The following is a 26771-nucleotide window of genomic DNA, read 5'->3' as shown; positions in this document are numbered from 1 at the left end:
ATTACATTCCTCATTGGAGATGAGAACTTAGTATATATTTACCTGATGTAATAACTTTTAAATTTTTTCTCTTGTTTTAATTATTTTTTTTTTCATTTAGATTATTTATCTCTCTTTTCCTCTTGTTTCAATTTTTTTTTTCATTTTAGATTGTTTACCTCTCTTTTCTTAATTCATATTTTTTCAATCTTTTACTTTTTACGATTCAATGTAATTGTTCGTCTTTTTTATTTTTGTCATTTAACATAACAACATTATTATTCTATTACTTGAATTAAAGTATATTTTTATTACTGAGTGATATTACATATTTATCTTCTTTTTTTTTTCTCATTTGAATCATATTTACTTAAGTTATAACAAAATTTATTTTATATCATATTGAAATTTGAATAAGAGTATTATGTTACTTTTTTGAATTTATATTTTTATATATTTATTTTACTAGTATTGACTTGTTATTTTATATTCCATGCTATTATTTTTTTAGTTTGGAATTGATAATTTATGGTGTTCTTTTTTTTTATTTGGTCAACCATTAGACTAATCTTTGACGTTTTATTTTATAATATTTTTCCTTTGTCAAACATGCCATCCATGATGTTCTTGTAAGAATGAGTAGTTTTAGTTTTATAATTAATTAATTAAATATTATTATCTAAAAAATATCAACTGTTTTTTATAACATTTATTACAGATATATGTTTATTTATTAATTTTTAATAATTGATTTTATAAAAGTTAATAAGTTTAAGAGAAATGTTAGTACTCTTTTTCTTATTTACCCTTCTAATGGGATTCTTAATCACTTTATATTTTTAGGAGAATAGTTTAAGAATAATCAAAAGTATAATACTGAAAAGTAGCCTTTAATTATGTTCTTAAATATTTTTCTTAAGGGTGTGTCACACTCTAATAATTCACTTAGTAGGGTTTGGACATGCAATTCATTTCATGATTTGAAATCAACATTTAGACATGGAGTTTCATCTCATCATTTCAAATCATGACATAAGATCCTAAATTCTAAAAAAAGTTTAATTTGAAAATTTCGTAGTATGATTTTAGATTTTCAAATATAAAAATTGACCCACAAATTTATATTTGTAAAAATAACTACCATTTTATAGCTACATAATTTTTTTACGAAAATATAAAAAAGTGATGAAATATTCACGAAATATTAATAAGATGATATAGTTATCAATTATATTGATTATGTTCAATTATTACGAAGTATCTTACACAATCATGCTCAATTTTTTTTTTTCATTGAATTAAAATTTGATAAAAAATATTATTTTTTAAAAATAACTTTGTGATAGTCTATTAGACCCTTATTATGAAATTTTAAACTTTTTCACAATTTATAAAAATTATATATTTAAGAAGAAAAAATACAGTACAATAAATTTATAATTTTATATTACATTATTTTTTCTCAGGTGACCAAATCGCCCCTTAATATGGACTAGAGGGAGTAATTAGGAAAAAAGTATCACCAGTTGGAGTCGCTGCTTCCTTTTTTAGCCGGCGACAGCAGTCCCGGTCATCTTCATCTTCATCTCCAGCTATGGAGGTACACAATAACAATGCTGCCGACGGACCTCATTCCATTCAAGGTTTATACCTCTAAATCAAAGTTTTTCTATCATTATTTCATTTGATAACAAATAAATCGTTTGCCCAACCACAGACAATCTCAAACTGATTCAAACGTGGGCTCTCCCCTTCAATCACAAATACTTGTTCATACTTTTAGTGAAATTTTGTTCGAAAATGAACTAGATATATGATAAAAGGAACAACTTCTTTTTGACCTAAAAAAAATCAAATTTGTCATGCTAACTTAATTAGATATAACTAGCACACATGTGTGATATGGTTGATGATAATATGATTTATGTGTAATTTTTCATAGTATGTGTGCATACATGTTGAAAAAAAAAATTATGGTCGAGAAATCCCTAGTGGTTAGTCGTCCAATCTCATTTGGCCCATAAGTTTGAAACTCAGGGGAATTTAGATCAGCCCCTCCATCCTGCTACCACTTAAAGGTCAGGCTTCATGCCAGAGGCAAGGTTCGAACGTGTAATGTGCGCCCAATCCACACATCCCACTTTTTGTTCTCATTCTTGTGATTGTTATCATCTCCTATGGGATAAGAAACTTATATTAGGTCTTAGTTTTACTAAAAATGATTGTAATGAAATGAAGCGGGAGACCATATTAGTTAGGTTCTAGTTTCACTAGGATTGTAGCTCTAGGAACAAGTTTTATGATAAAGGATGATTTGCTTAGAAATAACAAATAAAGCTGTTTGAAGAACTTTTTCCTTTTGTGAGATTGAATAAGTATCATTTCATGAAATGTTGTAATTCAGAAGATAATGGACAGCTGTTGGATTGTCTTGTTATTTTTGTGAGCATCAGAGCTAAAATCTGCTCAGTGCTAAAATTTTGGAATAGAATTAAAAAATTTATACGGAGATGATTTTAGAAGCTCATTTTACTAGTATTAGAATCTTTTTTCATTCTCAAAAAGTATTAGAATTTGGTGTAACTAATTAAAATTTACCAAAGAACATTATAATGCAAATGTTAATGAAAGTAATAAAAAATGTGGAATGCAGTATCTACTATCTAAAGAAAATTGCTATCTGGTAGCTTATGATTTTATTCATCCTCTATAGCTGCCTAGTGTTTCTTGAGTTTGAATGGTCAGGATGACAGGTAGCAATGGTATAACCATTTCATCTACATAAATTTGTGAATGAAATAGGACAACAAAGAAAATGAAGTATTCAAGTGAAACACACTATTAGCCATTTTAATAAAGTTGGGGTCCATGACCTTACCTTACCTTATCAAAAAAAAGTTGGGTTCCATGGTTAGTCAACTTAGACCATGTAGCTTGGGGAGAAATGTTAATTCACCATTGTTCTAAAGCTAGTTTCTAAAATGAAGGACTGTTGAATACCTTAGAATGTTCACAGCCATCTCAAAGTTAAGTTCTATAGAGTGGTTGTTAAACCAACATTGTTGTATGGGGCGGAGTGTTGGCTAGTCAAAAACTCCTATGTCCAGAAGATGCATGTTGTGGAGATGAGAATGCTGAGGTTGATGTGTGGTCATATTAGGATCGATAAAATTAGAAATGAGGATATTTGGGATAAGGTGGGAGTGACCTCCGTTGTGGACAAGATGAGGGAAGCGAGACTGAGGAGATGCGTATACGCACCAATGAGGTGGTGCGAGAGGTTGGTTATAGAGAGTATGAGGAGAGGCAGAGGTAGACCAAAGAAGTATTGTGGAGAGGTGATAAGACAAGATATGATGCAACTTTAGGTCACCGATGACATGGCCTTAGATATGAGGGTGTAGAGGACACATATTAGGTTAGAAGGTTAGTTAGTAGTGTAGTGGTGTTGTCTTACTTAGGGTGATTGGTGTTTGTCATTGTACTAGTTGTATTATTGTAGTTCTTGTTTTTGATATTTATCAGTGTTTATTATTGTACTATCTGACATTTTCATGCCATGATTCTCTAATAAACACATTTAGTGTAACTTGATGAAAAAAGAAAAAGGAAAAAAAAATGAAAGCACACTAACTGTTGATTGACAATTTTTCATGTGCATGAACTTCAAACGTGATATTCCTGGTGGCTTGTCCTTTCTTGCACGGAATAACAGCCATTGAATGCAACAGAGAACCTATGAAGGAAAATGTTAAGGCTTTATTCGGCTATTTGCTCTTCTGTTTCTCATTTCTTTTTCATCTATGTTTGACGATTGTGATTATCTCAAAATTTTAGTTTTTCAGTTTCTACATTTTTCCTTTTACTGCACACTTCAGGAAGTTTGACTAAGTTATTATCCTCTTTGTCTCTCTAGTTTTTTTTTTTGTAACTAGCCTCATTTAGTCATGCAACTTGTGCCATTTTTCTTTTCAATGTTTTAGTATTGCTTGATTCTGAAGACAGAACTATGGTTTCCTTTATTGAAGTTCATAATGAAAGACTTAAGGATATGATTTCTGGAGGCTCAGAAGACCTTGATTCCTGGAACTCACTGATATCAGAGATTGAGAAAACCTACCCTGTAAGTCCAAATTCACTTGGCTTCATGTGGGTCAAATTTATTATTATGCTTGATATAGGACATAGCTTTATATTGGGCTTTTGTTAATCATGTTGTATTGAACTTGACTATTTTGAATTTTCTAGTTTGTATAAGAACAACTATACTCCAAGTCCAGTAAGCAAAACAACATTCTTGTTCTTGAATTAGTTCACTGCATTGATCAATTTTTTGGTGGGTTTGGCTCTTCTATGGTCATGGCTTTGGGATGATTGTACGAGAGAAATTAAGTATAACAATGCCTAGACTAGGACGGAAACTGTTAAGAAAAATAAGCCTAAGTAGTTATGACGAGCATTTTCCCGACACCTACAATATATTGATAGATGCGGAGCCAAAGGATCAAAGACAAGTGGAAGTATATTAAACTTCAATGTTGTTACCATGGCCTTAGAAGATGATATGGAAAATTAATGTACCTCACAAGGTGGCTTGTTTCACCTGATTGGTAGCTAGGGAAGCAGTACTAACTCAGGACAATCTAATGAAAAGGGGAGACAGTTATGCTCCAGGTGTTTCTTTTGTGAAATAGAAACAGAGACAACAAACCATCTCTTCCTCCAATGCAGAGTGACAGAGAAATTGTGGCAGGTCTTTTTGAATTTGAGGGGAATCAGCTGGTCCATGCCAAGACACACCTCAAATTTTCCAGCACGTTGGAATAGAGAAGGGAATACATCAGGTCACAAGGAGAGATGGAAGATTGTCCCTGCTTGCATCTGGTGGACAATTTGGAAGGAAAGGAAACAGAGATGCTTCGAAAAGACGAAAACAAGAGCATCCCTTTCCAGAGTTTGAAGTTGAACTGCCATATAACCCTTCATTTTTGGTGTAACCATGTCCTCCCCAAAGAGGTGGAGGCTATTACTCACTTTTTAGATAGTTTAGGAGGGGTATAAATGATAGATCTTTTGGTTTTCCTTACTGTATACTCCTGATGTAATTACTACTGAAATACACCATTGGTGTATTGTTGTCTATAAAATGTTAACTTTCTCAAAAAAAATATTAAGCTGAAACCTTCAATTGAATCAAAAGCCCAGAAAGTTAAATTGTGCATGCCAAAATCTTTTAAGACATGCTACATTGTTGGATTAGAAGAAGACTACAAAAGGTGACAAAAATTGTGGAACACTATACTGATGGCTATATGGTAAATTGTATGGAAGGAAATAAATAAGAGTTTGGAAACAAAGAGGAAAATATGTGTGCCTTAAACCATAGATGTTTAGCTCTATTAACTTTTTGGTTTAAAAATGAAAATGTACAGGAAATAGACAGGATGATCAATTTCCTTAGTTACAATAAAAAATGATTAATTTCCTTGGTGCTTTTCACATGTAGCTAGTGTACTTAAGACACATTTTGCTGGGGTTGTACTATTCATCAATTGCACTCTCTTCGTGGTATTCTCTAATAAAAAAATTATTACATCTAAAAAAATAAAATCAAAAGCTCAAATGCAAAGGCAAATAAGTATAAAACTTCAACTCTTGATTGAATCAAAAGCCGTAAAGAAGGAGTAGGAGGAGAATGAACCCAATTACTTAAAAATTGATCACAAAGCAATGTGTATAAACTTCGTCTTTATGAACCTAATCTACAAGATGAATGAATGCTACAAGGATCCAATCTTACGTAGCAAAGTAGAATTCTTCAATAGAACTTGGGAGAGAAGCCTTTCTCGGAGTGACATTTCATAGACTTATGAATAATCTGTATCTATCCGTGAAAACTCGCAGGCTTGGTCAAAAATAACAAAAAGTCACAAAACAACATAACAAAATGTGTACAACAGAGATCACACATAAAGCTACTCTACAAAACGGCACCTCTCTGATTTCAGCGCATTGCGCTGGCTGCATTGGCTGCTGTCTTCTTGTCGTGCAGTTATGTGCCGTACTTTGCTCTGGACGTTTTAGTGTAATAGCCCGAACTTTGTGTAGGAGAATCCAAATGAAAAATGTTATAATCCATAGAAACTAGATGTCAATGGCTACAATTTTCTATTATAATTTTTTTTTGTTGATAGAGTTGAAATCCACAATTTTCTTTCATGAGTCATTTCCACATTCCCCATATATCGAGAGTTGTGCGTGCATCATTAAAATTGGGTCATGATAATCTCGGTTGAATATGTTGCTCTTCGCTTCTAATTCTAACTTCTCTTTCTTTGATCCGCAATACTCATCACAATTCTACTATTTTAGCATCATAAGCTACTTGGTTTAATTCTTGTCTGTCCATGCACACAACATCTCTATGTTGTTCGTACTCTTCAAAAATAGCGAAGGGTGAGTGTTGGATCCTTGAAAAGTAATGCATTTTTGGAGGATCTGACACGGTGCAGTCCTAGCAACATAGATCACCCCCCTTCTAGAAGGATTCATCCTTGAATATGAATCTGCATCAAAGGAAGGATATTGAGTGAATCCCCAACAAGCATTCTTGGGATACTCACCTGGCAAGAAAGAATAAAATAATGTCCATGTACCCTCTTCACTAGCTTGCTCCATCTCCACTTAAAACACTTTTTTTGGGGATAAGATTAAGGACTCATTTTCGTTATACACCCAAATGTGATCAAAGTATAAAATAACAAAGTCACCATTGTAAGCACATAAAACTGTGTATCAACATTAAGCAACCAAACAAGAAAATGGAAGTTGGGTCGTGATTCATTTGATAGAATATGTTGCTCTAATTTCTTGCTTCTCTAGCCTTGATCTCCATTTCTCATTTGCCATTTTACTTTCTTAGCATCATAATCTTCTTGGTTGCTCTCTTGGCCAGAACACATCATAGGTATTACTTACCTGCTTGCAGGAACTGCTCTCTTGTAACTGTTTCTGCTTCTATTAGGAGCAGGTGTAATCAATAGTCAAACTGTTTTCCTATTCCAGATTGGCATAAAAGTTTGGGGAAGATAAAATCTTTTAAGGGGCAATCACTTGAACATGGAAGATATGCATCTAGCTCTGTTGATGATATCAAAATTAATATTAAACCAAAATATTCAGAGGACACTTCCGACAAAATAGAAAATATGTACTTGTCAGCAAATTTGTTTTTTTTCAAATCCAAAGAGCTCTTCTTACTTAGAATAGGTCGTCGATTCAGCATTAGATAAATGGGGTAAAATCCCTGTTTTTACAATTTACAATGAGCTGTTCAAATCATTTTATCAATATGAGCATCAGCTGCACATTAGTCTTCCTCTATTCTATCAATTAAATTCTTTTTTATGTACACATTCTTGCTTTTAAAAAGGAAGCAAGGCCACCTCTGACTATTAGGACAAACAAGTGAGAAAAGCCCTTTCTATCTTATTAGTGAAGCGCATTACATGCAATTTCACATGATTCTTCTCATTCTTATATTTTTGCACTGTGTGCTCAACATGAGTAATTGTTCCAAATACTGCAGGATGATAGCAATACAATTTGTTTGGCTTTTGACTCCTTTTTGTCTAAGTTTCCACTATGTCACTGGCATTGGAAAAGATATGCTTATCACGAGGCACGGCTATGTAATGCTGAAAAGGCTGTTGAAATCTTTGAGAGAGCTGTGGAATCAACACCATTTTCTGTTGGACTGTGGGTTGACTATTGTACCTTTGCTGTGAGTTCGTTCGAGGATCCATTTGATATTCGTAGGTAAATTCTTGGAAATTATGCTTCCGTAAGTTTCTTGAAAAAGAGGCCAGCCTTACCTGCCATATTAGTTGTTAACTATAATGATGAAAATGTTAACATCTGAGAAATATTTTCAAGTGAAGACAATGAAACAGTGGAATTCACTACTGAAGTAGCTATAGGAGAGCATCGTTGCATCACATTCAATTAGATCAGCTAAGTCTCAATCCTAAACTAGTAGGGTCCGGTATATGAGTAATCTGTATCCGTTTCAGAGGGTTCATCCCAGTTAATTATTTATATGCTGGCTGTCAACCCGTCCGGAACCATCTATGTTTTGCACATAGACAGAAGTAGCATCCCTGCATCACATAACACTTCTAAATACTGACCTGCAACATCATGGAGGATTGGTTGAGTCACAACTTTGTATAGAATATAATTAGACTTAGTTTCTTTTTCTTTTTACCTGTTCATATTCCACCTTTTATTTTCATACAAAGTGAAAACCTCATTGTGTGCAGCAATATGCTTACACATTTGAAATTCATTAAAAGCTTCTGAAAATTCAATTGTAAGTTACATTCATATATAGTGAGATCATAAATAGTAATCCAAATAATCAGTGTATTCTTTTAAACTTTTGACAGGTTGTTTACCAAAGGAATCTCCCTTGTTGGGAAGGACTACTTCTGTCATGTCTTATGGGACAAGTACATGTCCTTTGAGTTCTCTCAAGAGAAGTGGGGCTTCCTCACTCTAGTTTATGTACAGGCTCTACGCTTCCCCACAAAGAAGTTGCATAAGTACTACGAGAAGTACGTTTTGCTTTACTTTCTCTATTAGTACATCGAGTATTTGTCTTGGTTTCAGCTTCTATTTTGAATTTTCCCATTATTTCCTGATTCGTTATTTTCAAAACACCCCTTTAGGACAGTAAAAGATTTACATGGTCTCCTATATTAATAAAAGTTTATTTTCTGAAAAATCGATACACAGTTTTAGTACATTACCAAAAACACTGCCCTTAAGCCCTTAACATAATCTGAGCTGGTTCATGGTATGGCAAAAGGTGAACATTTCTATTTAATGGAATAATTCTCTGTGTTAGGTCAGCACCTGCCGCCTCTTGCCACATTCTGTTTGATTGTATCTTCTCTGCTTCAGATTCAAAACATATCATTCGTGAATCCTAAAGAGTTCGTATGCCTTGTTAATTATCCAGCTTTAAGAAGCTTGTAACCAATTTAGAAGAAGAGATTCTACATCTCACTGATGACAGCCGCGAAGTACAACTAAAGGAGCTGTCTGATGCAACAGTTGTGTTATCAAATAAAGAAATTGCTCAAGTTGTTAAGGACCTCCAGGATCCCAGTGGCGGTTCAGTCAGATTGAAAGCACTGTATAGGTACAGATACTGTGGAGATCAGCTATACCAGAAAGCGTGTCAACTAGAGGAAAAAATTAAAAGTTTTGAATCAAACATCCAGAGGCGATATTTCCAGGCAACTCCTCTTGACAACGATGAGCTGAAGAACTGGCATGATTATCTCGACTTCATTGAAAAGCAAGACGATTTTGATTGGGTATGCTTTAGTGTTCCCTGAAGATATTGGGGATTCCTGCTTGATTTTGCTCCAAAATTGTAAACTATTCTGCTACAGGCCCTAAAACTGTATGAGAGATGCTTGATATCCTGTGCCAACTATCCTGAGTTCTGGATACGTTATGTTGATTTTATGGAGACTAGGGGAGGACGAGAGCTAGCGATGTTTGCTTTAGAACGAGCAACAAAAGTTTTCTCAAAGGTAACTTCAAAATACTTCCTGGACAGGCATTGGTCGACAACGACTTCAATTTTCACTTGAATGTTGAATCATTTTTCTTTTATTGATTGGTCTGTCGCACTGCTATAGCTGGATCTGGTTAAGTGAATATGTAAGTTAGCCCCCAAGGCCTAGCTCAAGTGGCAAAAAGGTGGAGGATTTGTGGCTTAGGTCGCAGGTTCAAGCCCCACACCATGCAAAGCGAAGCCAGTATTTAAGTGGAGAAGGGTAGAGGGGCGGGCCCATTATCCACCGAGTTTAGAAGGCTGTGATTGGTCCAAAGGGCGGGTCACAGACGGATTTCTCGGTTATCAAAAAAAAATAAAAAAAAATAAAAAATATGTAAGTTAACCAGTTATAATCTTTTTTGAAACTTAATCAGCTATAATCTTGAGGGATTACTTCTTTTAACTTTTAAATTAAGGAATTTACCAACCTCAGGTTCGCGTTGTGGATCACATGGTTTACCTGCAAATATGTTCACTAGTTACTGTTATACTGCTGCATAAGAGCAATTTCTAGCAAGTGCTGCTTATCCCAATTGAGGAAATGGTGACTGGTCCGTATGAATTCTGGAGACCAATTTTTACCAGTTAAATTATCAAAATATCAAAAAGGTCTCATAAAAAGAAAAGAATCAATAAGGAAAAATTTGAACATTTGTTAGACGTAGTACAGTGCGTGTTTCAATCTGAGGGCACCAAGAAGCACATTATTTCCCCGCAGACTGTTCTTTCTATTGCAGTGCAACATGTTGAAAATAAGCTTCATTTAAATTATTCTAGTTGAAGTTTTCTTTCCGAGTTTCTGATGGTTGGTGGTTGTGGGATTACACTGGGTATATTGTTGTTTCTGATGGTTGAGTTTGTAAATTTGTTGTTGCCTGGACAAGTTCTGGACCGAAATTTCTAGAATTTGCTTGTGAATGAAATTACTTGCTAGAAACACTTCAAAAGAATGATAAGATAAAAGGACGCAGTGTTCCAAAACTAAATCATACAGTTGAGTTCTCTGGACACCATATACAATAGTGTTTAATGTTAGGCGAGGACTCTTATCTCTAAGTGCTTCTTGCAGAATGTTCCAGAAATCCATCTTTTTACTGCTAGATATATGGAGCAAATTGGAGATCCAGATGGTGCTCGCGCTTCTTTTCCTCCTATTAATGCAGATTGGGACTCCTGTTTTATTCAATATGTTTCTAATCGAGCAAATATGGAAAAACGTCTGGTGCGTACTAAGTTAACCAAGTTGTCATAAATTGAGGAACAGTAATTATTATAAGACGTTGCTTCCTGAAATTTGCCAGGGAAATTGCTCAGCTGCTTGTGATATTTACAAAAGAACAATTAATATGGCAGTGAAGGAGCAGAAATTGCAATGCATTCCTATGCTATACATTGGTTATTATCGTCTTAAACACATGGTATGCAATTTATGCTGCAGCTTTAAACACATTATTTCGCAATTGTTGGTTTAGTGGTTTCTTTTGATGTTTCACTGGTTGGGGAGGGACAAGGGAGTGGGAGATAGAGAGAGAATTATGGATGCTTACTTGATAGATCTCTTTGGATAATCAGTTCTAAGTAGTTCTAATCATATTACCCCCTATTTTGACTTTTATGCCTTGATCTACCGTCATAACTCATACCATACTTTAAGTTGAGTTGCTTCTTTCCTACTCTAATGATCCTTAGCCCTTAGCATTCATTGAAAGGGAGACGAAGCTAACCAAAAATGGGCCAGAAAAATGTCTCAATTTTGGAAAGTTCGAGTAATTTGTCTGGAGCCAACAACAACCTTCGAAACTCGGGGATGATATCCCCCTTTACACTTCTCCACTTATATGCTGGACTTAGTTTGCTTGGCACAGAAAAGAAGGATAAAATGATTGAACCCTTGATACAGAACAAGAGTAAAAGGAGATGTAAGAGTAGAAAATGTTGATATGACAGGGAGGGAAATTATTCGGCTGTCACACAAAAAGGGGACGACACATAATGGTATACATGAGGAGGAACAGGGAAGAGGAAGGGTAAAGGTGGTGGTGGAGGAGAAAAATGGTGGGGTAAGAAAAAGAAATGGTCGATGGATATTAAAGTCATTAGTTGGATGTGATGGAATGAATGACCTGAACAAAAAGGCCAGAATGGGGGTAGACTGACTTTGTTTTTCAAGAAACTAAAAATGGAGGCAGTGCTAGATAGTGTTATAGAAGTGTGTTGGGAGGGGAGATGGGAGAAATATGACTATATGCCATCTAGGGGAAACTTTGGTGGTATACAATTTACTATGAGATGAGAGGAAATTAGGAAGTATGGAACAAGGAGAAGTGAGTTCACGTTAGCGGCTCGGTTTAGAAACACCAGGAATGGGTTGGAGTGGGGATTCTGAAGGGAGTGTGTGGTCTTACAGGAAGGGTTCCAAGGAAACTTTTTGGAAAGAGGTGGCAGTTGTTTTCGAAAAGGGGAATATCCCATGGGTGGTAGGAAGGGACTTTGACACTATCAAGTTCCCAGAGGAAAGAGGTGGTAGGGGGCGAAGGAGTTTTCGGAGTTTATCAATAAGCACTTCCTTTATCAATCTCCCTTTGACAGTTGCTAGTCTTACTCGGTATCTTCTAAATCGGGCTTAATAGGTCCCGGTTGCCCGCTATCCAGGAAAAACCCAGAGCATCCTCTCCCTTTTAGAAAGCCCACTCCCAGGCCCTTAGTACCTGTTTGAGGGCTTACCTGTGCAGTCCTGGCTGTAACGGGCTGGCGTGTCCCATCAGACATGGATCTATTTACATAATTAAATATAGAAGTTTATTACATTTATTGGGAGATAGCAGATAGTTGCTCAAATGTAATCACGAGAAAGTATTGTCACTGAATATCTAGCTCAGTAAAGGGTGAGCGAGACATGTTTGGTTTAATGAAATTCTACTTCATAAAAAATGAGACATGTTGTTTGGTACAAGGTCTTGTCTTTGTAAACCATGTCACACTGAAGTTAACACAACTTTTGTTGTAATCGCTCTTTCTATGGATCTTGCTCATTTTCTTGGACAGAATCTGATACTACCTTTCATTGGTGCCAGATCACTGCCAGTGTGGAGGCTGCAAGAGATGTAATAATTGATGGAATAAATCGTTTCCCTGGTTGCAGACTTCTTTATGAGGTATGTTTTCCTTATCTCTGTTGTGGAAAGGATGCCCTTCTTGCAACTGGTAGGTTATGTCAATTTTGCCTCCGCCAAATTGAATTTCGTTGGCTGTTATTTGATGAGATACTCAGGAAGAAGTGAGGTCCACAGCTTCATCTTTTGTATCAGATTGTAGAAAATTTATTTAGTACTATTATGAAGTATGTGAGTGTTATGTAACTTCATGTTATACTATTGGTTAAAACTTTTTTTTTATGGAAGTAAGCAATCTTTTGGCTATACCAAGCAAGAAAATAGATTATGACATCTGAATCACGCTTCCTAAATAGGAAGGCTAGGCGATTGTTGTCAAATATAATTTCGAAAGAATATATCTGAGAAATCCCAAGTGCAGTACCTTAACCTCGCTCTTATGCTTTTTGAAGCCATGTCAGGACTCCACATTAACATGTCTAAAAGTATTATCTACCCTGTTAATGAGGTCCCTAACTTGGAGAATTTGGCAAACATCATGTGTTGCTCAATTGGATCTTTTCCCACAACCTATTTGGGGTTACCATTGGGTGCTAGTTACAAATCAGTTGGGGCTTGGAGTGGTATTGTGGAAAAGTTTGAAAGATGATTGGCTTCCTGGCAGCAACAATATCTCTCACTAGGGGGAAGGTTAACACTCATCAATAGTGTCTTGGATAGCATTCCCTCCTATTTTATGTCCCTCTTCCCCATGCCAGCTAAGGTGCAAAATCATCTTGACAGGATTAGGAGAGACTTCCTCTGGGAAGGTAATAGTAAGGACCACAAATTCCACCTTGTGAAATGGGCCAAAGTCACCATGCCAAAGCAGTTTGGAGGCTTAGGGATTAAAGACCTGGCATTACATAACAAGTTTATGCTTATGAAGTGGCAGTGGAGGTACAATCAGGAGACAACTGGTCTATGGAAGGAGGTGCTCCAAGCAAAATTTGGTAGCACTCGTCACTGGTGCTCTAATGAAGTCACAATTCCTTATGGTACAGGGGTCTGGAAAACTATAAGGAAGTTGTGGGAGGTTTTCTACAGCAATGCTACTCTCAAGGTGGGAAGTGGGGAGCACATCTTGTTTTGGGAAGACACTTGGCTGGGAAACGTCCCTCTTATGAACGTATTTCCAAGAATATTTCAGATTGCCTCCAATCCAGTCTCAACCATCTCTCAGTGTTGGGAAGATAATATTTGGAATGTGACTCTGAGGAGAAATCTAAATGGCTGGGAGTTGAAAGAATTTATGGCCCTCATGGCCTCCATCCAGACCAGCTCAGTCCAAGCCAAAGCAGGGGTAGACTCACTTGGGGAAGTAACAAGGATGGCTCCTATTCGGTCAAAGGAAGCTACTTACATCTAAGTTCAAGAAAGACACTTATTGATCTGTGGCCCTGGAAACTTATCTGGAGAACTAAGATGCCTCCAAAAGTCATATGTTTCAGCTGGGTTAGTCTTAATGGTTCTTGCTTGACACAGGATAATCTTATGAGGAGGAAGTTTCGTTTAGCCAACAGATGCTACATGTGCTCATGCAACCCAAAATCTATCAATCACCTGTTTCTTCATTGCACTGTTGCCACAGACCTTTGGAACATGTTTTGTTCTCTCTTTGGTCTGACTTGGGCCATGCCAGGCTCTTTGAGAGAGGCTTTTGCGTGTTGGAGTTCCTGGAAAGTTGGGAAGTCCATAAAAAAGATCTGGTCTTTGGTTCCTGCTTGTATTTTGTGGTGCTTATGGATAGAGAGGAACAAAAGATGTTTTGATGGCATCCCAACTCCCATTTCCTCTCTTAAGGCTAGTTATTTGATTAGTCTTTTTAGTTGGGTAAACCACTCCTCTGTAATTACTGTTAAATCTTTCCTAGAATTTATTAGCTCCATAGATGTATGTTGATAGTTGTGATAGCTTTTGTCTTCCTGGAAGCTGATAATCTCTTGGTAATGCTCATATCTTCTTGATGCTTTTTGCTAATGATATCCTTCTTATTTCATCAAAAAAAAAATCGAAAGAATATATGGGCGACTAAGCTAGTAGAGAATTTATTACCTCCTATGCAATGCTAAACACCTTTCAAGATGATTTGAACTAAATCTTATGAAAGATAGAAACTAAACCAGAAAAAATGGGTAAAATTGATCAATGACATTCACCAGCAAGGAAAACAAGTTATTTTAGAACCTAGATTCGACCATCCTTCAGATTAATCCAGTATATTAACTAATCCGCACTAATTAATCATAGGTCAATGACATTAGCCTTGGGAATCGTTTATCTAATTGTGTCTCCAAATAGCTACCTTTTTTAAAAAAATATTAATGTTTCCCAACAAACTACTAGATTCTTGACTACCCACTAATTGTTTCCCAACATTTTTTTTTGAGAAGGTAACATTACATTCATTGAACCAGTACATGGGTTGCACTGAAAACCATACTTATTACTTACAGCTTGTCAAAAAGTAAGAAAACTGAATCTGAATCCAAAAAAGTAAGAAAACTGAATCTGAATCCTAGCAGGAACCTAGGATATCTATAATGGATTCAGTGTCCTCTAAATACATCTGTTTGCACCAAAAGCAAAAAGTCTGACACAATTTAGTTTGATCTTTTGAAGATCACAACTCTTGCTCTCAAAACATCTAGCATTTCTTTCTTTCCAAACAGTCCACCAAATACAGGCTGGGACAATCCTCTATCTATCTCTATCGCAGCTCCCACCCCTACATATTTCCAAATTGTTTCCCTGATATTGCAAGCCTAACTTAGTTGATTTTCCCAAATCTAACCAAGAAGCATTAAGTATGTTCCAATTTAGGCTACAAGTATGAAAAAATTATCTCTAACCTCAATCCATAAACCTGAGTTAATTGATCCATCAATTAACATAGAATCTTCTTCTATGCTGCTTGGACTCCCAAAAATGTTGTTGCACCCCTGTCGGATCCTCCAAAAAATGCACTAATTTTGGAGGATCCGACACACACCCGTTGGTATTTTTGATCTTGTTAATTAACATATTACTTCCTTCCCAAGTTTCATTTAGGCTAATAGGGGATATCGCCCTTTGAAAAGCAATAGAACACGAGATTAATCAAACATACAAAGATCCATTATATAAACAATAAGAATTCATCAATACAAATGCAACAAGAGATAATCAAAACCCTAGCTAAGTATCTTTACTAGCACTGTTCACAATATGAAATTAAACTAATTACACCACTGATATTCATTACAAAACAAGGAATTGAATATTAAAGTAAGAAAAGATAAGAAATTCTCAATGAAAGTGCTCTAATATTCAATCTTCAGGTGTTTGACTGTTGATTCCTTGCTCCCAAAGCTTGAAAATAGCCACAAGTAGCCATTTTTGTGGGAATTAAATGGTGCATGCCTAGGAGCACAGTTGATTTTCTCCATTCATGGCACAAACAGGATATGCATAAAGCATTGGGTTACATCTGGAAGTCTATCCCAGCAGTAGTTTGGTGGGTCGTATGGAGAGAAAGAAATGCTAGAGTTTTTTATTATATCATAAAGGACAATGTAGTTAGAACCTGTTTGGATGCGCTTACGACTTTTGGCTTTTAAGCCAAAAGCCATAAGTTCAGAATCCTAACTTATGGCTTATTTTTGTCTTAAAAACAAGTTCTTAATAGCACTTCTATTTTATTTTATCCAAACACTACAAAAGTGCTTAAAAACACTTAAAATAAGCCAATCCAAACAGGCTCTTAATCTAAAGCACAAATGTTTATTTTTGCTTAGTTTTTGGTGCAACATAACCTCAATAAATGTATTAGAGCCAGAGGTGTTGGCTGACTTTCTTAGCTCTTTACACTCACTGTTTAAGTTATCTTTTGGATGTACTTCTGTTCATCTTTCTCTAAAAGTTGCTCCCCCCCCCCCCCCCATCCCTCTCCCCCCAACATCTATCTCTTTACATCAATATTATTCTCTCAGTTACCTATAAATATTTCTTTTTAAAAAGGCAAAAATTTGATAATTCTGTCCAAAGGTTGCTTATATACATCCGGAATTTTCCAAGTTGAAATTCCAAAATAGCATCCACATCTGCCCAGGTCAGTGGCGAATCCAGAGTATAGTTTATGGGTTCACGGAACCAGTAGCTTTTGCACAGACCCTATATTTTACTAGAAACCCATAAAATATCTACAAATATGTGATTTGAACTTATTTATTACTGTATATTAACTTGTAATCGCTGTAGCAATCCATAAATTTTAAATCTTGTATTCGCTGGTCCCTAGATCGCTGTAGCAATCCATAAATTTTAAATCTTGTATTCGCTGGTCCCTAGGTCATGGTTTTCTGTGATCGCTGAATGATGCATCGCTACCAGAGAGAGTAATGATTTTAATATATCTGGGAGCTCTGTGATGCATCATTATTGTGGCAGGGGTTTGCGGTTGCAAATCTTTACCTTTCCCTTTGATAACACGTGCTTCAATCACGATAATTTGCCTACTGCACATATTTTCTTTTATCCTCTTCATTGTGGCTCACTTTTTGGTTAGTTTGCTTCCATAACCTCTCTTCAACACGTAAAGCATGTAAAATGCAATAAAACGACAGTTAAAACACTATTTTTATCAACGTACATAACAAAATTCTAGGTAAAATGGTGTAAGTTGGTAAAATATCAATTTATCAACTGCTCTAATAAGAAAATAATATTTAGTCTGGCACCCAAGGGTGTAGCCCTTGAATGCTAGCTGTCAATGAAGCTGGTGAAACCTTGGAGAGACCTGTGTTCAAATTCCAACAGAAACAAAACATGTTAGGTGATTTCTTCTCATTTGCCTAGGCCTTTGCAGGTAGAGTTACTTGGTGGAATAGTCGAGGCGTGCACAAGCTTGCCCAGACATCGCCATTATTTAACCACCAGTATTTTTTTTAAAAATAGCCTTCAGTTTTCTAGTGAGGGTAGGACAATTTGTAAGTAATAGATTCACACTCTAGAGTTTGGATAGGTTTAACGCCAATTGCTCATTTGGAATTCTGTTGTGTAGTGAGGATTTCATTGTAACTAACTCTCGAGGGCATCTATATTAAGAAGTCAAAACTACCATCTATATTTTTGTGGTTGGCTCCCGAGTCTTAACTTTTACTATGTAATGGAGCTAGCTTATCTACTTTTGTACTCTTTGCATCTTCTTGATGCTGGTAATGAAGCAACTTACTTCATCAAAAAAAAGGTACACATCTGAAAGTTACTACTCTTTTGCTTGAAAAGATCCTGAAGAGCTTCTAAGTTGTGAGCTATTTTGGCACTGCATGAGATTTGTGACAAATACCAAATAATGAATATATCCTACTTCTGCAGGAGTTGATAAGATTTGCAATGGTGCATGAAGGAACTAAACAATTGAGCATTGTACACTCTGTCATAGTTAATGCAATCTCTCCTGTGTCAGACGTATCCCAAGATTTGGATATAAAAGATCGAGAGAGTATATCCTTATTATTTTTGGAGGTGAGAGCCCCCCTCTAAATGTTTCAGTTCTACATTATTTTCTTTTTTTATTCTTCATTTTGGCTGTGGACGGAAAAATGAGGAGGGGAATTCTCTTATTTAAGTGAAAAATTGCTCAATAATTTTGTGGCTTCATCTGTTTGCTGATGCTGCTGGTCAACTGGGTCCATCAATAATTAATGGAATGGAAATCTGAAAGAAATCACTGAGTGTGACATACTCATGAATCAAGTATCTATTTCATAAGAATTTAACTAGTGAACATGTAGGGACAACTAACAATGGTTTGGAAGTGAGCTAAACACTGCTGTGCACATTGTTAACTTGATCCAACAGTTCAAATCTATCAACATGTTATCAAATCTTCCCAACTAGCCGAGGTAGAAGAGGATTGTGTCACGAATAACTAAGCCCTGATCGTACTAAAGTGAAAGAGAACTTTGAAACTGAGATTTTATAAAGATACACTATGTATACATGATAAGTTGATTTTTCTTTTCATGTATAGTGATTTTTCCCCAGACCTGCGCATAGCGGGAGTTTAGTGCACCATCTGCCCTGTTTGTATGTATAATGATTTTCTACTTCAGATCTCATCTGAAAGTACAAAATGTATGTGGGATGGTCTCAGTTCAACAGTGAGTTTATTTCAATTGTTATGCAACAACTAACGTTTCTAGAAAACCACTTCCACCGTTAACCAGCCAAAAGTGTGAATACCACCTCCCTACAGGAATAACATTTTTTAATCAAGAACTCAGTCTACTTGAAACTTCTGATTCAGTTTGCTAGGAGATATGCCCTTACCAAATCTGCGCCATACTAAAAGCGAAACGTTTACTTATTTTCTTCTTTACCTCATGGTCTTGTACCTACTGAATCTGGCCCTAGGTTTCTATAAAGTGAAGTGTCCTTTTTTATTATATTTACCAAGTTTTACTATTTTGTGTTTTGGATGTGCAAAATCCACTTTCACCTGTCCCTGATAATCATCATTTATGGTTCCAACAGTTGGTTGATCTTTGTGGTTCTATCTCTGAGATAAGAAAGGCATGGAGTCGTCACATCAAATTGTTTCCTCAGTTCATAAGAACCAATACCTCATCTAAACACATAGGTACTAAGAAGAGTTCACTGAACAACTTTATCGAGCAAAGGAGAAACATTTCTTATGTCTTAGTTAATCAACCATCAAAAGGAACAAGCTCTGGCCATACGATCCAGCTGTCCGAAGGAGAGCAGGTGCATTTACTGACGCTTAAAGATGGGAAGCAACCAGATCAGCTTTCTGCAGACCAGTCTTTAGCTGTGGTCAATGACAAAGATGTGACTGGTCAACAAAAACAGCTATCTCCCGAAATGGAAGATCTATCCAGTGGAAATGGCTCTGGGAAAAATGAGTTGTCTTTTGACCCTGTGGTTCAATCAAAGGATGATTCATCGACGCCAATGGAATTAAGTCATGGTCCATCACAGCAGAGGAGAGAAAATTTGCCTGGACCAATGGACTTCTCTTATGATTCCATACCCCAACCTGGAGAAGATGTATCCATATCTCCTGGGCCTGTTCTGGACTTAAAAGAACCATCGAGGCCCCTCTCTGTTTTAGAAGCCTCACAAGAAGATATTATCAATCGAGATCAGGATGTTGAACTTAAACAGCCACCGATGCCGGTTTCTTTGGAGAATCTTTCCTTGGTTTCTGGGGAAAGGGAGTCCCAGGACTTCGTCGCCATGCATTCTGATGATCTTGAAAGTGGTGAAGAAATTCTCTCATCAAGCTCAGGCAGACCACAAGATCCTGTAAATGATGGAAATGGACCGGTTGGTTGTTTATCTCCATCAACATGTCTGTTTTCCGAATCAGCACAAACTCATCCAGGTCCTGTTACTGCTGAAAGTTCACAGCTAAATGATACAGTCGCAGTTCCTGAGAGTGGTAATTCAAAGGTGCCCAATCAACCTGCAGGATATGATCAGCAACAGCAACCACAACGAGCTGCTTCACAAGAACCATGCCTGTGTGATTCTCAGGGTGATTCAGAGATCCAACAGGTCCTAGATAAGGCTACTGTGCAGTGCCAAACAGGTACTTCTCAGGGGAATATCTTGAGTAACCAATGCTGGACATTGAATAATATGCCACAGCAGATTTCCATGTCTGGAAACCATCCCCTGGCGTCTTCCTCACCTGTTTCTTATTCTCAACCAAGTACAGCTCTACATTCTGTGCACGATAGCCAGCAAAGTGGACCAGATCCCCATCACGAAGCATTGAATCAAAAATCACAACACATCTCCCTATCAGAAAACCACCCTCAAATGTCTTCCTCACCTGCTTCTTTTTCTCAACCAAGTACACCTCAACATTTTAGGCAGAGTAGCCAGCAAATTGGGCCCTTACACAACCAAGAAGCACTGAATCAAACATCACAACACCATTACCAGCAGCAGCATCTTTTGCCGGGGCAGTATCAGCAGCATCAGCTGCAAATGCAACAGCCCTACACTAGTATACAACAGCAACAGATGCATCCACATCCAAGTCAACAGCATTATCAGCAGCAGCAGCTTATTCAGCAACAACAACAGCAACAGAATCAGCAGCAAACACCTCTACTGCAACAGCAACAGCAACAGCAACAGTACTTCCAGCAAATTCAGTCTTTACAATATCCACAGCAGCAATATCTTCTGCACCAGCTACAATATTTACCACAGGCACAGCAACTCTGGCAACAGCAGTTTCAACTGCAAGCACAACAGATGCAACCACAGGAAGGCCAGCAAACGCAGCAGCACTATCTGCAAACACAGGAGCAGCAGCTAGAGCAATATCGTCAGTCACAAGAACTTGCATACCAGATGCAACAACATGGTTATCAACTACTCTTGCACCAGTACCAAGTACATCAACAACAACAACAACAATGGCAACAACAGGGACATCTCCAATTACAGCAGTACTCTGACCTACAACAGCAGCAATATCATCATCTGGAGCAGCAAACGGATGAGGAATACAATCAAACCCATCAGGTTCCTTCCTTATAGTTGCTTATCTTATTGAATTGCTATCTGATGATGGTTTTTTTTTCTAAAAAAAATGGAAGATGAAAATCAACATATAATATTCTATAGGATACCTTAGAATATTTAGAATTTAATTATAAAATATTCAGTGACTTTAGCATACAAATTTATTACCTACCATATTATGCATAGGTACATTGTTAAGTGAATGACATGTTTTTCTATTTTGACATAAATATGGTTGACACTCGTTCCGTTACCTTAAGTTTGAAAAATATCTCTACAAATTTCAACTGCATGTTCTCTAGAGTATGTGGACCACAAATTGGAAAGGGAAGAGAACTACTGTATGAATTATCTACCGTGGGAGGCCCATGGAGTGAAGTTGTCACTCTCCCAACCTGGGCCTGGTCACTCGGATCTGGGCGGGACCGGCACCCGATGCCTTAACTTGCCTGAGCAATCTAGCTAACATGACATTCCCTTGAGTCATATGCGGAATAGAATGAAACAGCTTCATGAATAAAGTCTTTAAAAAAGAATTTCCATTCATAAAGCTTTCATTAAGTTCAAAACGTTTAATCATAACATATTCGTAAATAGGAAGAACTGCCATTTTTACATAACTGGATGTCTAGACTCGTCTATCTATGAATTCTTTAACATATCATAAAGAAAATGTTTTTCCGGAACAGGGACCTGGCATACCCATACATAAGAAAACTTAATAAAGAAGACGATGCCCCATGAATCAAGTGGGGCTCACCAATAAGCTGATAATGTGGAAGCTTAGGGAACATCCCTGTCGTTCTTCATATCTGAATCTACATAGTGAAATGCAGCGCCTCCCGGCAAAAGGGACATAAGTACATTTGGAATAGTACTCATATGCAAAATGGCATGGAATGAGGCATATGAATACTATATGAACTGAAAGGACAACCAAAGAGCATAAATAAGACTAAATCAGTTCTATTACAACGGCGGTGTCCGGTCCAGAAGTTTTTATGATCAAGTGCTTGTGCAATTGTTCTTGCATTGTAACTGCAGCTGATAGATTTAGTGCCTACTCTTGAACTTATTTGGGACAAAGCTGTTCCTTTATGCATAATTTGGAATGTGTTGAGCAATGTAACTAAAGATGTTCTCATGTCTTTCAGTTTGAGGTTGAACAGTATAAAGTATGGGTGAACATACTTTTGGCATATTGGTATATAGGATGAATAATGTAAATGATATGAATAGTCTGGTGGGCTCTTTGGACTCCTTATGTGGGCAAAAGAGCATCGTCCTTTTTGTGCATCTTTGCACCTTCCTGGCATATACAGTAGATAAAATTTCCTTGTCACCCAAAAAAAAAAGGATTTGAACACAATCTCGAAGATAGACAAAGGAAGAGAGTGAAGAGATTGACGGATCTGCAAGCATTAATTTCTCTCAGTGTCTTCTGAGTGTTAACCGATTACTGGATGTGTAGAATTACAATTTGTTACATTCATTAATGGTTAATCAATACTTGTCTCTTTTTTTTTGAACATTGGTAAAGTTGTATTCTTCAGCATTAAGGACATGCTGGCCACCTTCAAAATTTACAGCCCTAAGCGAAATTACAAGCTCCCTATTAATTCTATAATTTGATCTACATCTTCTATGCAAAGTTGTTTACACCAAAAAAGTAAAGATACCAAACAATTCCATTTTACTTTGTGAATGGAATTAGATCTATCTTCAAAACATCTCCCATTTCTTTCCTTCCACACTGACCACCATATGCATGATGGTATTAGCTTCCACCACTTCTTTTGAGTCTTGCTACCCCCTCTTCTGATCCAACATTTAAAAAGATCAGAGGCGTGTTCTGGCATAGACCAGCTACAGCATGTGATGTTGAGAAACAGCTCCCAGATCTGTGCAGTGAATTTGCAATGTAAAAATAGGTGATTGTTTGTTTCCCCAGTCAAATTGCACAGGAAACACCTAGGGACTAGTTGCTTTCCTTTCTTCTGCAGCACTTCTTGAGTTAAGCAGGCTCTTTTGATGACTAACCAAGTGAAGCATTTCACTTTGGTGGGGATCAATCCTCTCCAAATACTCTTCCATTGATGATGGTAGCCTCTAACCCCAACTTGTATGCCTTTCTTGTAAGCACTGTTTACTGTGAATTTGCCATCCTTGTTGTGCTTCCAAATAACTCTATCTGGTGCATTTGTTACTAGATTGATTCCCCCCAATTTTCCCAGGAAAGAAGCCACTCTATCTACTTCCCAGTCATTCAATAGCCTTCTGAAAGATAGGTCCCAGCCTTGAGTTGTCCAGCATTCACATACTCTGGCTTCAGGATTGTTGCAGATTGAGAAAAGATCTGGGAATGACTCACTTAGAGGAATTTGATCAATCCATCCATCTCTCCAAAACTTGATCTTGTTGCCATTTCCAATTTTGAGAAACACATTTTCTTCCATAGAGTTCCATAAAGCTCTGATTGACCTCCATACTCCCCATCCATAGGGTTCTGACACTATCTCTGTACACCATGGGTTCAATTCCCCATACTTTGCCACTATCACCTCCTTCCATAGGGTTCCTTCCTCACTAGTATATCTCCACAACCACTTCATCAAAAGGCTCTTGTTTTGGATTCTCAAATTTCTAATACCCATATGTAAACATATATTGACATTTGTATTTCATAAAATATCTGTTACCTACTGATCTTTTTGTCTCAACTATATTTGAATTTGTAGGATGGCAAGTTACTTTCTTTGGAAGGCAAGCAGGTAATTTGAAAAAATTGTTATTTCAGCTATTAGGCTACAAATTCTGTTCATTATTATTAATAGCCAAAAAGGTCTAATATGTGGTTTCTGGAACTAGTAGCGAATATCTATTTTCCCAGTCATCTTGATTGATATTCAGTACTAAGTATTGCACTTACTGTTGATAACAGGAGCTTGCAAATGCTGGTGTTATGTACCTGTGTAATTTTATCAATGGAAAAAAGGTGAAGATGCCTGAGACACTGCAGGTTCGTACAATTGTTAGTTCAAGTAACTTTTTCCACTAAAATGTTGTTTGACTTATGCTTCTAATTCTCTCCCTGCATCGGAAGGCTCGGGAGTGTGGATACGTTTAGTGAACCAGAAACGAAATAAGTATCCTTATTCTAAAAAAGTTCCTTCAAACTTTTAACATTTTTTCAAGTACAATTTTACACTCTTTTTCGACTTAACTTCAAATACTACTACTTTTTTCTTTTTTCAAATATCACTCAATTCATGTCCAAACACCACCCTACTTGATTATTCTCCGTGCATGATATGATTTTCTTGAAGTTTTTCGTATTTAAAGCATGGAGAGAACCTCTTAAGATACTTATACTATGATCCAAAGACCACATAATTGGATAACAATTTTGCCTTAATGTTTCTGATTTTAGTCCTGGAGTGAAAGTGAGATGGAAAATTTTGCTTTATCAGTAATTTTACTTCCCTTAGAGAAGAGTTCTGACAAATAGACCAAAACTATTAATGACTTTGGTAAAGTTGAGTCATGGATATTTTGGTGTATGAGATATTTAATCAATACCTGTCTCTGTGATATAGGTATAATATAAATAAATTAGTGTGCATGTGATTTTGACACCGTCTTCTGGCACTAGAGATTGACATCTTATAATGCACAGGGTCAACAGGTTGTGGAGCCACATTCTTCAGGAACTCCTGCTCCTGAAACAGAATCACCAGAATCTGCAAGGCAACCACATTCAGCAGAAAAATCTGGATATTCTGTATCCCCTTATAGGCGGGCCCCTGCTCATGGAATCTCACCTTCACATAGTATGGGCACATTGGCATCAGAGGCTTCTTCATTTTCGAGGACAAATTCTTCCCGAGATCAGTAAGATTGGAGTATGTTCATGCCCTAGAGACGCAAATGAAAGTCACAGAGGAGAAACAAAAGGTGCTAAGATCAAAAGCCGAAGAGGTTGTTACTTCTCTGTGTCTATCATGTATTTATAGGTTTTGTTCTAGGACCTCAAATGTATCTCTGCTCAATGGTCTAAACTGTCCTCTCTCTGTGCCTATCATATAATCAAAGTTTGTTTGAGTCAAGATTGGGTTGGTCGCCAATGGATTGAATAGGTCATAATCCAACTTGTTAAACTTAAGTAGTTGTTGTTTACACTTTTATGGCTTAAATTGACATCTTAGGGTGTCAAATAGATTGGCTGGTTCAGATGTGGGCAGGGTAAAATAGTTTTAATCAGATTTAGTTCACTCAAATTTTGGTTGAGCCAAGATAGGCAGCCAAGTTTTGTACTCTTTTGAGTCAAACCAGCACTAGCTTATAATCTAGTCAGTTGTAGGTGCAACACATGCACTACCATGATGCTGCACGATTTGTGTTCGAAGCATCGTGTACAAAGGCCTTTGAAACTAGGGAAAAAACTTGGGGAAAATTACAGCACCAATACCTTTGATGGTCTGGTTTACAAAATAGTCGCTATATAAATTTTATATATTTATAACATGCACATTTAGACTACTGCCGTCTGCTGGCAATTAAGTTTGGCTAACGGTATATTCACGTAAATTCCCCAAAAAAAATTTACTTTAATGTTCCAGAACATGGGCTTTACTTGAAATTGATAGCAATATCTGCCGAGTTTTTATTGCAACATGATATTTTAAATCAATGTAGTAAGTGCTAAGCAATGCGGAATGAACTGGTGATCCTTTGAAATCTTATGAATCAAGCACAGCTTATATCTTCTCTGTCTATAAGATAAACAACTCAGTCTAGAGCACACTAATTGACTAGTGCATCGGCCTTATCTAAGAAGTCCAAGAGCAATATATGTCTTCAAATGTTTTGTGTGGTATTTTTTAAGAAAAATAAATTATGTAACTTCAAAAGAATCATTCTTTATGATGCATAGCCACTGAATGAAGAAGAGAGGCTTTGTGTAGACCCTCAATGAACTAAACTTACCATTATTTCATTTAATTTTATTGATTCAAAGTATAAAAGTCCTTGGGCCTTATTATATCTGCCTTTTGAGGCACTAGTATGAAGATTGAAGGCTTGCCATTTTATTGGATAACCTTTTTAATGTTGGCGAGTAGTCTAAAAGGACCATCCAGAAAAGTGCTTTTCTTCTACAGAACGAAAGTTGCAATTTTAAACCCAGAAAACAATTGCATCTAGAAATAGCTTCCTATTTTGCCTACTTAGTTGCTGTTTTCTCTCTTTTCCTGTTCATTTGTAAATGAAATAATGTCCTATATCGCATAAAGAGTGATACACATTGCTTCCATACCAATCCAAATACCAAATTAACCTATCGATGATACTCGGGTTCACATCGATTATTCAAAAGACATGTATCCAACATTCACGTTCCTATAACAAAACCACACAGCACATAAACGGTTATTTTCTTCAAGTATCACCCACGAAAATAAAAGAAT

The 26771-nt window shown here is 36.6% G+C and overlaps 1 protein-coding gene across 1 annotated transcript; it reads left to right on the top strand.

The window, feature by feature from the left end:
• Positions 1 to 1470: 1470 nt before the first annotated feature.
• Positions 1471 to 25536, top strand: LOC102590021 (uncharacterized). Its single transcript, XM_006355532.2, has 12 exons — positions 1471 to 1622; positions 4008 to 4102; positions 7568 to 7797; positions 8427 to 8594; positions 9002 to 9362; positions 9441 to 9584; positions 10680 to 10832; positions 10912 to 11028; positions 12685 to 12765; positions 18118 to 18267; positions 19279 to 21306; positions 24983 to 25536. The coding sequence occupies exons 1-12, from the start codon at positions 1574 to 1576 to the stop codon at positions 25199 to 25201; spliced, it is 3795 nt and encodes a 1264-aa protein (XP_006355594.1). The 5' UTR covers positions 1471 to 1573; the 3' UTR covers positions 25202 to 25536.
• The last annotated feature ends 1235 nt before the right edge of the window (positions 25537 to 26771 follow it).

Source organism: Solanum tuberosum, unplaced genomic scaffold (assembly GCF_000226075.1).
Source record: "Solanum tuberosum cultivar DM 1-3 516 R44 unplaced genomic scaffold, SolTub_3.0 scf00204, whole genome shotgun sequence".
Classification (NCBI taxonomy): domain Eukaryota; kingdom Viridiplantae; phylum Streptophyta; class Magnoliopsida; order Solanales; family Solanaceae; genus Solanum; species Solanum tuberosum.
This window is presented reverse-complemented; position numbering and strand designations above follow the sequence as displayed.

What these genes read in the sequence shown, in the direction of transcription:
- LOC102590021 (XM_006355532.2), top strand. Translation starts at nt 1,574, where the DNA reads ATGGAGGTACACAATAACAATGCTGCCGACGGACCTCATTCCATTCAA. An exon ending in TTGCATAAGTACTACGAGAA is followed by an intron (nt 8,595 to 9,001) that starts GTACGTTTTGCT and finishes TTAATTATCCAG; the next exon opens with CTTTAAGAAGCTTGTAACCA. An exon ending in ATTATCGTCTTAAACACATG is followed by an intron (nt 11,029 to 12,684) that starts GTATGCAATTTA and finishes CATTGGTGCCAG; the next exon opens with ATCACTGCCAGTGTGGAGGC.